The following is a 12,629-nucleotide window of genomic DNA, read 5'->3' as shown; positions in this document are numbered from 1 at the left end:
CCAACTACAATATTTAAACACAAGTTTCTATGATGAAAGAGATGGATGAGGAATATTCAAAAAGCTTTAAAAAACATATTTAAAATTATGAAAATAAGTTCCTCACAGTTGCAACTAGCGCGTCATTTTTTACAAAACCAGATGTAGATACCAAAGCTTTCTAAAATATAAATCTAAACCCTTTTGCAAAAGTTGATATCACCGGCTAGGTGAAATTGAAAAAATCAAAATGCCCTCAACTTGCAGAGCTATTCATATGTACACAACTACGGATCTCGCCTTTAACAAGATAATAGATCAAAATACTCTCAATTGAATCTCAGCATATGACATTTAGATCCTTCAACAAGATAATAGATCAAAATACTCTCGATTGGATCTCAGCATATGACATGTAATTTTAGCAACTATGATATTAAAATTTATCGATCAATATTGTTAGAAGATAAAGTGAAACAAACGTGTTTGATTTAAGTACCTTGAATTTATTATATAAAGCAATAGTGATAGATGAGCATATAATTTCTAAGAGGTGGTTAAAATGAAAAAGTTTCTCATAAATACTATGTGATAAGAGGATAGCACAAAGCCGACCGAAAGGCAATTTTTGAAAAACCATAATTAGGTCAACAATGTTGTAGGGAGTTGAGTGTTAGACAGTAAAATATTGTTGATAGCTAAGTTGAGCATAGAAGAAACAGAATGTTAAAATAAATGTGCAGCAAAGTTAAAAGAATAATTATATCATAGGAATTGTTGGAGTAACAGCTTTTGAAAATAAAGTAATTGAAAATATACTTAGCGGTTTGGACGTGTACAAGTAAAGATAGAAAATGTGCCCATTGAGTAGATAAATTTAGTGTTGGAGGATTACGAAATAGAAGTAGAACTAAAATAGCATGGATAAAAATTGTTCAAAATGGTTTGCAAAAAATAAATATAACATATTAGGAAGCACTTAGTAGGAATGAATGGAAAAAAAAAAAAGATTCATAAAATGGACCCTAAATAATTGGGATAAGGCAAAATGAAGATGGTGATGAATGAAGCCCAATAGATTCAACAGGCCACATATTTCAGCATATTGTCATGTATTGAGGCTAAAAAAATTAAATTGGAAAAAGGAAAAAATTCATCTCAAAATTTCCATTCACAAAAAAATAATAATAAAAGACAAAAATAAAAGAATTTTTTGAAGTATCAATGATGTAGAACGGGAAATGCTTTGGTAATGGTCTTGAAGAGCCAACCGTCCCAACAATCTGAAAAGGAATTCCTTACTGGCAATCTAAAATATTTCAGATTTTTCTCACAAAATCTGATAGGAATTCCAGCATTTCCCCACAAGATCTGGGACAGCGATTCCGGACAGTTCCGGGCAGCAACGGTCACTCCCAGAGAGGCTGGACAGCAGATGGGTGGTCTTGAGAAGACCCTGGACAGCAAGTTGGCACTTGGAAAATTTCCCGGACAGCAACCTAAAAAGGTTTAGAAAAGCTGTGGAAAACTACTGTGAAACAGGGGATTTCTGGAGATGAAGTTGGGAGAGTCACGGGTGGATCTTCCCTACCAAAATCTGAAATTGTACTTCAGATTTTGAATAAAAATCTGAGAGAATTCAATGGATAAATTCCGGTGGAGACCAGAGAAATTCCTAGGGAGATATGGAATTATTTCCTGTAATAGCATAGGATGGGTTTTAGGAAACAAATATTGATTTAAGCCAAGGGGGATGGAGGGGCTGGCGGGATTGAGGTTGGGGAGGGAATTAAGCACGGGATTAATTTAAAGAAATCTGGTCAGCATGCAAGAGGTTTAAATTTCCCAAAATCAGTGAGAAAACTGCTGGACAGCAGTTTAATAGCCACGGGATTGAGAGGGCGTGAGTCTTATTTCCTAAATCCAATCTTTCGTATTAGGAAATATCTTAGAGCCAAAGTAGGAATGAGAAAGAAATAAGTATGGGGAGGTTAATTGAAATCTGAAATTAGATGCAGATTTCAATTAATGTGATTTAGGAAACGGAGGGGATTTCTCCCGTTAATGAGATGAGCTGTTAATGAGAAGAAATTAACAGGGAGATGAGGTGGAGTTTAAGGAATTCGGCCAATCAAGAGGATATTATGGCAATTTCAGTTTTAATTAAATTAGGAGTGAATTGATTTGAATTTTAAAATTCGAATCAAAGAAATTAATGCCATGAATGGGGGAGTAAAGGAGGGAGCCGGCGGGTCTAGGGAGAGATTAATTCAAATCCTGAAATTAACTTCAGAATTTGAATGAAAATGGGGGGGAAATTAATTTGAAGATTGATTTCAAATTAAGATGCCATTAAATGCCTTAATTGGGGAATTGATGGGAGGGACACCAATTAGGAAAGATTTCAAATTTGAAATTTGAAATCCCAAATTGTCATGAATTTTCCCTCTTGATTTTGCCAACCCAAATTGGAAAGAGGCATGGCCAAGGGAGATTGAGGGGGTGAGGTGGCCGGTGGGTTGTGAAAAGGTGGCCGGCGGGATGGTGAAGAGGTGGCCGGTGGCTTGGGTGGAGGATGGGGATGTCGACAAGGAGAAAATGAAAAGATAACGAAAAGAATAAAACCACGAACCCGGCCGTCTCCAAGGTTGGTGGGTGATACGATTTCCCTCTCCAAGGGATCTCAATTCACGAGCCCGGACCCATCCTGCGGCTGGTGACAACTTCGATTCCTCTCCAATGGAATCTCACTCTTTTCCTCTCTCAAGAAGAAAAGAACACATTGTGGAAAACAAATTTTTTCATATTAATCCATCCTCCTCTTACAATAGCTTAAGGCTCTTATTTATAGGCCATATCATGAGAAAAATAGAAAATTACAAAAATGCCCCTTGGGCAATAACACTCAAATAAACTAACCTAGGGGTAGAACTGGGAATAACATAAAAAATAGCTAAAATTCATAAAATCTAATTTAAATTAAAGCCGTCGATTTACGACGCCTCCTGTGATAGATGCGCCAGATCTTCGTGCCGATGTCCGCATCAATCAACGGTTAAAATATAGAGCTACACCCTATGATGGTGATGTGGTTTACACTTGGCAAAAAAAATATTTGAAAATTTAACTTAGCACATTTATTTTTGTACTTTTATTTCATTTTATAATTTTTCAAAAATTAGAGACATGGACAAGCCTATGATGAACACTTATGGGAATGGTAAAAACAACTCTCAGCAATAATTCAGCTGCTGCCCATGTGGGGCCCAACACCTCTTTTATCACCTATAGGAGAAGAGGCTTTGGGAGGAAACTCATTGGGAAAGGAGTGGGCTCATTGGGAAAGATATAAGGGGCAGTTATTAGGAGGAATTTGAGCTGTTTAAGCGAGGAGATTATGGTGGGTTGGGATTTTTATATTATGTTTTGAATTCTTGCAGCAATTTTTGTGAGGTTTTGGGTTCCTAGTAGTTGCTAGGAATTGTGGGAGAGACGATTCACCTCTCGAACAGTGAATCAACTTATATATTGTCTTGTTTTGCTTGAAAAATTAGTAAAAACAGCTCTCTTTGTGTTATTTCTTGATCTATTTGGAGTATATTGCTATTTTTATATATTGTTGTGTGCTGTTTTGATCAAAGTCCTATCAAATTGGTATCAGAGCAAGATTCGGGACCTATGGCGTCGAAGAAGTGGATGCTTTGGAAGAGAAACTAGAATGAGAAGTTGGTCAATTCAAATCTGAAGTTGAGGAAAGGATTTCATCCATGAAAGGAAGGTTTTCTAATCTAGAGGACATGATGAAGAAAATATTGGATATTCACACCCAACAGGCAACATCAGAAGCGAGGAGACCGGTGGGTGTCCAAGGAAGTGGGGGAAACCCCAATATCGGCGCAATAAGGGATGATCAAGAGGTAGAAATTTTGGGCGATAGAGAAAATATGCCACCTCTTGAACCGATAACCAAGAGGGAAATGGGTGTAGGATATAGCATGAGGAGAAATGGGGAGGAAGAAATAAAGAGGGCTGATTTTGAGGAAGAGGATATCTATGAAAGGAGGAGAGGTGGGAGAGAACAATGGAGAGATCACAACAATCGCTATATGGGAGGAGTTGGAAGAGGAAGTTGGAGTGGAGGGGATCCGAGAGTGAGAAAATTAAAGATACCCGTTTGTTAAGGGGAAGATGCTCATAGGTGGATCTATAGGGTGGACCGGTGGAGAGATACTTTGTAGTGAATGGGCTGACGGAGGAAGAGAGACTAACAACGATGGCTTTATGCTTAGAGGGGAAGGCCTTGTCTTGGTATCAGTGAAGAGACATGAGAGAACTAATTCAATCGTGGAGGGAGTTCAGATATAGCTTATTAGAACATTTTCGAACAAGTCGGAAAGAAGACTTTTATGAAGGGTCAGTGATGGATTATCGGGAGAGGTTTGAGTATCTTTCTAGCCGATTTGGGAGGCTTTCTGAGACAATATTGGAGAGGAATTTCATGAAGGGACTCAAGCCAGAAATCTGGGTTGTTGTCCGGTTATTGAGGCCATGAGGTTTGGTGGAGGCCATGGAGCTAGCCCAGTTGGTGGAGGACAAAAAATCACTTGAGAGAAGTAGCAAAGGCAACAATTTGGAAGCTTCATACCGGACGACGACTACTTTTTTGGCACCAAAGGTACAACCTGTGCCCATTCAGAGAGAAGTATCCAAGGATAGGGGATTAGGAACACAACCAAGAGGAAATTTCAAGCGACTAACTAAGGCAGAAGTTCAAGAGTCCGTTGTGATGAGAAATTTGCACCGGTCCACCACTGCAAGGATCATTCGTTGTAGGTACTTATAGTCTGTGATGAGGATGAGACTCTTGAGGAGGAAGTGGTTGACGAGGAGGAGCATTTGCACCTAGATGTGGTAGAGGTCTTCCTAAATTCAGTGGTGGGGTTTACCTCAAATCACACAATGAATGTGAGGGGAGAGATAAGAGGAGAATCAGTGATAGTTTTGGTGGACAGTGGGGCAACCCACAACTTCATCTTCAACCATGTGGTGGACCCATTGGGGCTGAACCAAGTTGACACTGGTTGTTTTGGGGTGATGATGTGAACAGTGAAGATGGAGAAGAGTAAAGGCATCTGCCTAGGGTTTAAGGTGACACTGCAAGAGATCCATGTGAAGGAGGATTTTCTTCCTTTGGAGTTAGGGAGCACATATGTAATTTTGGGCATAAAATGGTTACAAACATTGGGGGAAACTAAGGTGGACTGGAAAGCATTGACTATGGAATTCATGGTGAGAGGAAGGAAGGTGAGAATCAAAGGGGATCCTAGTCTGTCCAAAACTAATGTTTGTCTCAAGACCATGGTGAGGGCAATCCAGGGAGCAGGTATGGGATTCTTGGTAGAGCTCCAGAGCCTCGAGGGAGGAGAAAGTATGAGGAAAGAGGAAGAGGTTCTAGAGATAGTCCAACCACTCCAACAATTTAGTGAGGTGTTCCAACTGCCTCAAGGCTTACCTACCCACAAGTTCAGAAAGATGAAATTGAGAGACTGATCAACGAGATGTTGGAGGCCCAGATCATTTGTCCCAGTGTTAGTCCGTTCTCCAGTCCGGTGTTATTGGTGAAGAAGAAGGATGGTAGTTGGAGATTTTGTGTGGATTATCGAGCTCTTAATAAGGAAACAGTGCTGGATAAGTTTCTTATATCGATCATTGATGAGTTGTTGAATGAATTATAAGGAGTGGTGATGTTCTCTAAGATTGATCTGAAATCGGGATATCATCAGATTAGAATGTGGCCCGTTGACATCCAAAAGACTGCTTTTAGGACTCATGAAGGCCACTACGAGTTCTTAGCGATGCCTTTTGGGCTTACCAACGCCCCAACTTAGTTGCTTATGAATAAAGTATTTCAACCCTACCTCTGCAAGTTTGTATTGGTTTTCTTCGATGATATTTTAGTGTATAGTTGGTCTAAGATAGAGCATGTGAAACAGTTGAGGGTAGTGTTAGTGGCATTGAAGGAACATCAACTGTATGCCAATTTGAAGAAGTATTCTTTTGCACAACAAATGGTGGAGTATTTGGGACATGTGATATCCAAATCAGGAGTAACTGCAAATCTTTCCAAGATAGAGGCTATGTTGGAGTGGCCCTTATCCAAAACCCTGAAGGAGTAGAGAGAGTTCTTGGGACTCACAGGATACTACAGGAAGTTTGTGAGGGGATATAGTTCTATAGCAACTGAAGAAAGATAGTTTCAAATGGGGGTTTACATCCACCCAGGCATTTGAGCAACTGAAGAAAGCCATGACAAGTGTCCCTGGGTTAGCACTACTAGATTTCAACCAGTCATTTGTAGTTGAGACTGATGTATCAAGTTTTGGGTTAGGAGCAGTTCTTATTCAGAGTCAGAGACCCATAGCTTATTTCAGCAAGGTTTTGACCGCTAGGGCTAGGCTAAAATTAGTGTATGAAAGAGAGCTGATGGTAATAGTGTTGGCAATATAGAAGTGGCGACCTTATATATTGGAAAGGTAATTCATAGTCAGAACCGACCAAAGAAGTTTGAAGTTCCTGTTAGAGCAGAGGATGGTGACAAAGGAGCATTAGCGGTGGGTTTCAAAGTTGTTGGGATATGACTTCGAGATTCAGTATAAGCCCATGATAGAAAATAAAGCAGCATATGCTCTCTCCAGGCGTAGTGAAGACCCTCAGGTTATGGCTCTATCTATTCCTATGGTGGTGGATTGGGAGGCCTTGAAGCATGAGTGCGAGCAGGATGAGGAGTTGAGTAAGATCAAAGGGGACTTGCTACAGGACAAGGATAGCCAGCCTGGTTATTCTTTGATGGGTCAGAAGCTAACATACCAGGGACGGTTTGTGCTTTCGAGGAAATCTCCACACATCCCTCATTTGTTGCAGGAGTTTCATGGTACAACTATTGGGGGGCATTCAAGAGTTCAAAAGACATATCACAGACTGGCAGCAGAGCTATACTAGGTGGGCATGCGGAAGGATGTAGAGGAGTTAGTGGCCAATTGTGATGTATGTCAGAGACACAAATATCTAGCTATGGCTCCAAGTGGACTTCTACAGCCATTAGCATTACCCGAGAAGGTGTGGGTAGAGGTGACTATGGACTTCATTGTGTGACTACCTAGATCAAACGGGTTTACTATGATTCTAGTGGTGGTAGATAGATTGAGCAAATAAGCTCATTTCGTTCCCTTACGTCACCCTTACACCGCGATGTTGGTGGCAGCCGCATTCATAAAAGAGGTGGTTCGTTTGCATAGCATACCCGAGTCCATTGTGCTCGATTGGGATAAGGTCTTTTTAAGCCACTTCTAGAGGGACTTATTCAAGATGTAGGGGACTATCCTGAAAAGGAGTACAGTTTATCACCCCCAGAAGGATGGTCAGACGGAGGTGGTGAATCGCAGTGTGGAAACTTAAATTTGTTGCTTTGTATCAAATATACTAAAGATGTGGGTCAAATGGTTAGCCTGGGTGGAATATTGGTATAACACTTCATATCATATAGCAGCCCGTACAACGTCATTTAAAATTCTATATGGGAGGGATACACCTCATCTGATACATTATGGACAGGGTGACACACAAGTGTCATCAGTGGAGCAATACTTGGGAGAAAGAGATCGAATTTTGGTAGAATTGAAGGAACATCTACAGAGAGCACAACAAATCATGAAGAAACAGACGGATGGATATAGGAGAGATGTGCAGTTTAAGGTTGGGGACATGGTTTATTTGATATTCGGCCTTACAGACAAAGGACTTTGGCTCGACGAAGGAATGAGAAGCTTTCCCCCCACTACTTTGGACCCTATGAGGAAGTGGAGCGCATTGGCTCAGTAGCATATCGCCTACGATTGTCACCAACCTTAGTCATTCATCCTGTATTTCATGTATCGCAACTTAAACAAGCCATTGGAAACCACACACCCTTGCCCGCACTACCTGCCACATTGTCAGAGGATATGGAGGTGATATTAGAGCCATTTGAGGTAAAAGGGGTGTGCCAAGGAGATAAGGGGATCAAGGAGGTAATGATCAAGTGGAATGATTTACCAGAATATGAGGAAACATGGGAGCCCTACAGTACTATGCAGAAGCAATTTTCATTTTTTCACCTTGAGGAAAATGTGACTTTTTTGGAGGGGAGTATTGATACAGCTGACAACAATAATTCAGCTGCCCATGTGGGGCCCAACACCTCTTTTATCACCTATAGGAGAAGAGGCTTTGGGGGAAACTCTTTGGGAAAGGAGGGGACTCTTTGGGAAAGATGTAAGTGGCATTTATTATGAGGGATTTGAGCTATTTAAGGGAGGAGATTATGGTGGGTTGGGATTTTTATGTTATGTTTTGAATTTTTGCAATAGTTTTTGTGAGGTTTTGGATTCTTAGTAGCTGCTAGGAATTGTGGGGGAAACGATTCACCTCTCGAACAGTGAATCAACTTCTATCGTGTCTTGCTTTGCTTGGAAATTAGTAAAAACAACTATCTTTGTGTTATTTCTTGATCTATTTGGAGTAAGTTGTTGTTTTTTATATTGTTGTGTGTTGTTTTAATCATCAAGTCCTATCAGGCATGTCTTCTACATTAATTTGATTCCCTAAGGCTAGGTTGACATGTGGATTGGCATAGACCCAAGCTAGTTTGGTTTGTAGTTAATTCAAGGTTTAAATGTTACACTTCAGCATATCTATATATGGCTCACTATTTTGAACTTGAAAGGGATGTTTTCGAATACATGAAGTTATGCTCTTACAAGAGACTTCGTGATTTTCATATGCAGAATTGACACAGTTTGGCTTCAGCGTATGGTTTTGGATTGCTTTTGCAAGTTACCTTATAGCTATTTGGGGTTTTGGACTGAAAGTAGTAATCACCTATAGATGATTCTACCATTATCCAAGAATAAATTTCTATATACGTATTAATTGAGGGCAAAACGTAAGGATGAGGAAAAGAAAACAAACTTTTTACAATACTTCAAAGCAGTTTCAAGGAGGGATGTAATGTAGTGCATACATTTTAGATACAACAAGTCACGAGTTTCAAATCCTGGTTTCATGATATAAGGCTAAAGAATATTGGAAAAATTGAACTCATTAAAGAGGACCTGTACCAAAATTTCTTTAAGAAAAACTACTAACATATCCAGTATTTCTACACAAAAAGGCAGATGATTTAGATGACCATTAAAGAACCACCGAGAATCAGATCTAAGCTACCATAGGTAAAACAGGCTAAAAGATAAAGTCTCAAGTGTCAATGTGAAGAAAACTTTTCTTATGATATAATCTAATCACATAATGACGGCCAATCAACACATGATCTGCTCAACAACAGAAATTACGTTTAAGAAGAAACATTGATTATAATTGCTGAAATATTTAGCTTTCATGCTTCCCATATAACAAATTCTTTTGGCTCATAACTGAAGAAATGATTCTATCACTGAGTATAGTTTCATGTGAAAAATTAACCTACCTGTTCTTGCAGTAACCGAAGTTATTAGAAAAAGTATTGCCTATGTAAGCAGCAGAACTCATATTCCTTCCCAGCATTAGAGCGTCTTGCTTATTAGTATCAAGCTCCATGATCCCAGATTGAACAGAGCTAGAAGGGGACCCATAAGAAACTCGTTGGTATGTTTCTTTAGAATAAGACATGGAGCAAGCGGTCATGGTACTACTCTTAAAAGTGCAACTGGATCTTGTAGTAACCATACTATCTGTTAAAGATGAATCATCCATGCGGGCATTTGATGTCAAGATTACATTAGCTGCTGGAGGTACTTCCTGCCGCCACTGCTGAAAGCAAAAGTTGCAAACACGAACCCTATCCCCATCTAACTGTTTATCATTTGGGTCAACTGATGGAACAGGGATCGAATTAGAAGTACACTTCCCACAGAAAACACGGCCGCATAGCCGGCAATGGTGCTTTCGAACAAATGCAGTGAATTGTACATCACAGTCATAGCAGACCCTGCAACTATTATCGGGCATCCAAAAGTTCCTGGACACATATGCAGGCTCAGTGCGCCGAGGAAACCAGGATTTTACTAACTCTAACAATCCAGAGAACATGTTCTCTCTGGTTCCCATTGAAGGCAACGCCCCCTGACCCTCTCATTCTGGTGAATTCATTTGCAGACCCAAAAAATTATGATCACTTTTTTCTCTCCTTTAGGGGCTGTTTGGTATCGGATTTATGTTGGGATTTAAGTCGGATTTACGCGAAATCCAGCCAAACGGTTTTTGTGAGTGCGTTAAATCCCCGGATTTCATAAATCCCGAATTTAGGGATTTACGGATTAAATCCAGGATTTACTAAATCCCTCGGTTCGGTGGATTTAAAGGGATTTAGCCGAAGAAGCGCGCGAAAGGTAGAAAGTTACCTTCACAGCTACCAAGCTCCTGTTCTTGCTTCCGATCGAAATGTGGCAACTTCCGATCGGACAGGAGGGAAAGGAAAGTCGTAGAAGGAGCGAAGTCGAATAGCCAGGAAGGAGCCGAAGAAGCGACGCGTGCAATCTATACACCTCCTGCAAAGCAACGAAGCCGAGCAGCAACGACGAAAAAAAAGATCAAAGGCAAACCTAGACGCCTTATGTTATTATTGAATAACTTAATTAATATAATTTAAATTATTAATAATGATGGAAATTAATTAAATAACTAATTGTATAGTTAGTGCATAAATTAATTATCTACTTTAACTTAATTGTATAATTAGTAATTAATATTAATATAATTAGCTTAATTTATATATATATTTATATATATATATTTATTTATTTATTTATTTATTTATTTATTTATTTATTTATGTTGGGATTTAAGTCGGATTTACGCTAAATACAGCCAAACGGTTTTTGTGCGTGCGTTAAATCCCGGGATTTCATAAATCCCGAATTTAGGGATTTACGGCTTAAATCCAGGATTTACTAAATCCCTCGGATCGGTGGATTTAACGTGATTTAGCCGAAGAAGCGCGCTAAAGGGAGAAAGTTTTTTTTTTTTTTTTTGGAAATTTTGGGGCCATGGCCCATAATTTTCATTGATGAATAAAAGATTACATGAAATGAAGAATACAATTAAATGACTACCTTACATAAGCAAAAAACAAAAACTTATGTAGGGTTAATAAAGAAACCTCAAATATACCCACCAATACAATAAAAAGTAATACAAGGAAAAAAACAAAAAAAAAAACGGCTAGCCAAAAACGGTCACAATCAAAAGCTTGACTGATCCAAAAAGAACATGAGTCTGCAGAACGAGAAACCAATCTCCAATCCAGGCTTTGAGCAGAAGAAACATTCCAGCTTGCACGAACCGAAGGAGAAGAGTAGAATTCCTTAAAACATAAAATACAGGAAGAGCAAAACTGCAACAAGGAGCAGAACCAAATGATTACCATAAAGCACCAGATTATAATTAACCAGCTCCAGTAACATTTAACCAGGACTCAGAGAAAAGATAGATGATCGAAAAAAAATTCCTTTTGACAAATTTTGCTTCTCTCTAAATTTAGGTTTAAAAAAGTGCGAGGCGATATTTTGCTCTGCTAGGGTTTCCTTGCTTCCTCGCTGAGTTTCTTCTCCGCCGCCGCCCCTCCGGCTCTGCCGGAGGCTTTCCTGCATGGAGACTTCTCTCTTAGATTCGGATTTTCCTCCTCTTACTACATCTGGTGCAATTGCTCCGGCTTCTCTGCGCAACTGGAATCAAATTTTCGCTCCGGACACCTCCTCTGCTCCTAAAGTCTTCAGCTTTTCTCACCACCCCTCAGAGCCTGATATTATTCCCTTCTCTAATGAGAAGCTTACTAAGGGTGGCGAAGATTGGAATTTGTGTCTTGTAGGATACTCTATCGGGCGAAGACCTTACTATGAAGCTCTGTTAGGAGCGATTAACAAAATGTGGTCTCTTAAAGGTTCTCTCCAGCTACTCTCGCTTAGTGATGATTTCTTTCTTCTGCGCTTTTCCTGTGTTGAAGATTTCGACATGGCATGGTTTAAAGGTGTTTGGTTTCTGCTTGGGAAGCCTTTTGTTCTTCAGAAATGGCATCCTAAGTTCAAGCCAAAGTGTGAAAATTTTTCATCAGTCCCTATCTGGGTTAAAATCCATGATTTGCCTCTGGCTTGTTGGAATTTGGAAGGGATCTCAAGAATCACTAGTAAAATCGGTGTCCCGTTAGCTGCTGATCATCTTACGCAGCAAAAGACCCGGTTGACTTTTGCTTGTGTCTGTGTGCTTGTGGATTGCAATGCAACTTACCCTGACGTGATTAAAGTTTCTCTGGATGGCGATGTGGTAGAGCTGAAGGTGCAATATGAATGGAGGTCGGTACCTTGTGAACTTTGTAAGTCTTTAGTTCACTACTCTGCTTCATGTCCTTCGAATCCTTCCTCTTTAGGAACGGATTCTAGGCCAAATTTTTCAAATTACCGAGGTAGGAGTAGCATTAAAAAACCCGCTATTCGCATTCCTTCAAGACCTCCTTCATCCTCGAGACCCCCACGTTCGGACTCTTTATTGAAAGATAAAGCCACCAATTCTACAGCTGATAATATAATCTCAGCCAATATCCCTCTACACACCAACAGTATTGG

At 39.8% G+C, this 12,629-nt stretch overlaps 1 protein-coding gene across 5 annotated transcripts in view; it reads right to left on the bottom strand.

Annotated features, from left to right (window-relative positions):
* The window catches only part of LOC110103889 (1-phosphatidylinositol-3-phosphate 5-kinase FAB1B), a 37,420-nt gene extending 26,813 nt beyond the window's left edge, over positions 1-10,607 (bottom strand). For 3 of the 5 annotated variants that reach the window (XM_020832762.2, XM_020832763.2, XM_028694645.1), the window contains exon 1: positions 9,500-10,607. In XM_020832762.2, coding sequence (XP_020688421.1) covers positions 9,500-10,119 — 620 coding nt within the window. In that variant the 5' untranslated portion in view covers positions 10,120-10,607. The remainder of the gene's footprint in view (positions 1-9,499) is intronic. The other 2 variants (XM_028694648.1, XM_028694652.1) reach the window with 1 other exon arrangement.
* Between the last annotated feature and the right edge of the window lie 2,022 nt (positions 10,608-12,629).

The sequence above is a fragment of the Dendrobium catenatum genome, unplaced genomic scaffold, assembly GCF_001605985.2.
Source record: "Dendrobium catenatum unplaced genomic scaffold, ASM160598v2 fragScaff_scaffold_54, whole genome shotgun sequence".
Lineage (NCBI taxonomy): Eukaryota > Viridiplantae > Streptophyta > Magnoliopsida > Asparagales > Orchidaceae > Dendrobium > Dendrobium catenatum.
Note: the sequence above shows the minus strand (reverse complement) of the source record. Positions and strands in the feature narration are given on the sequence as shown.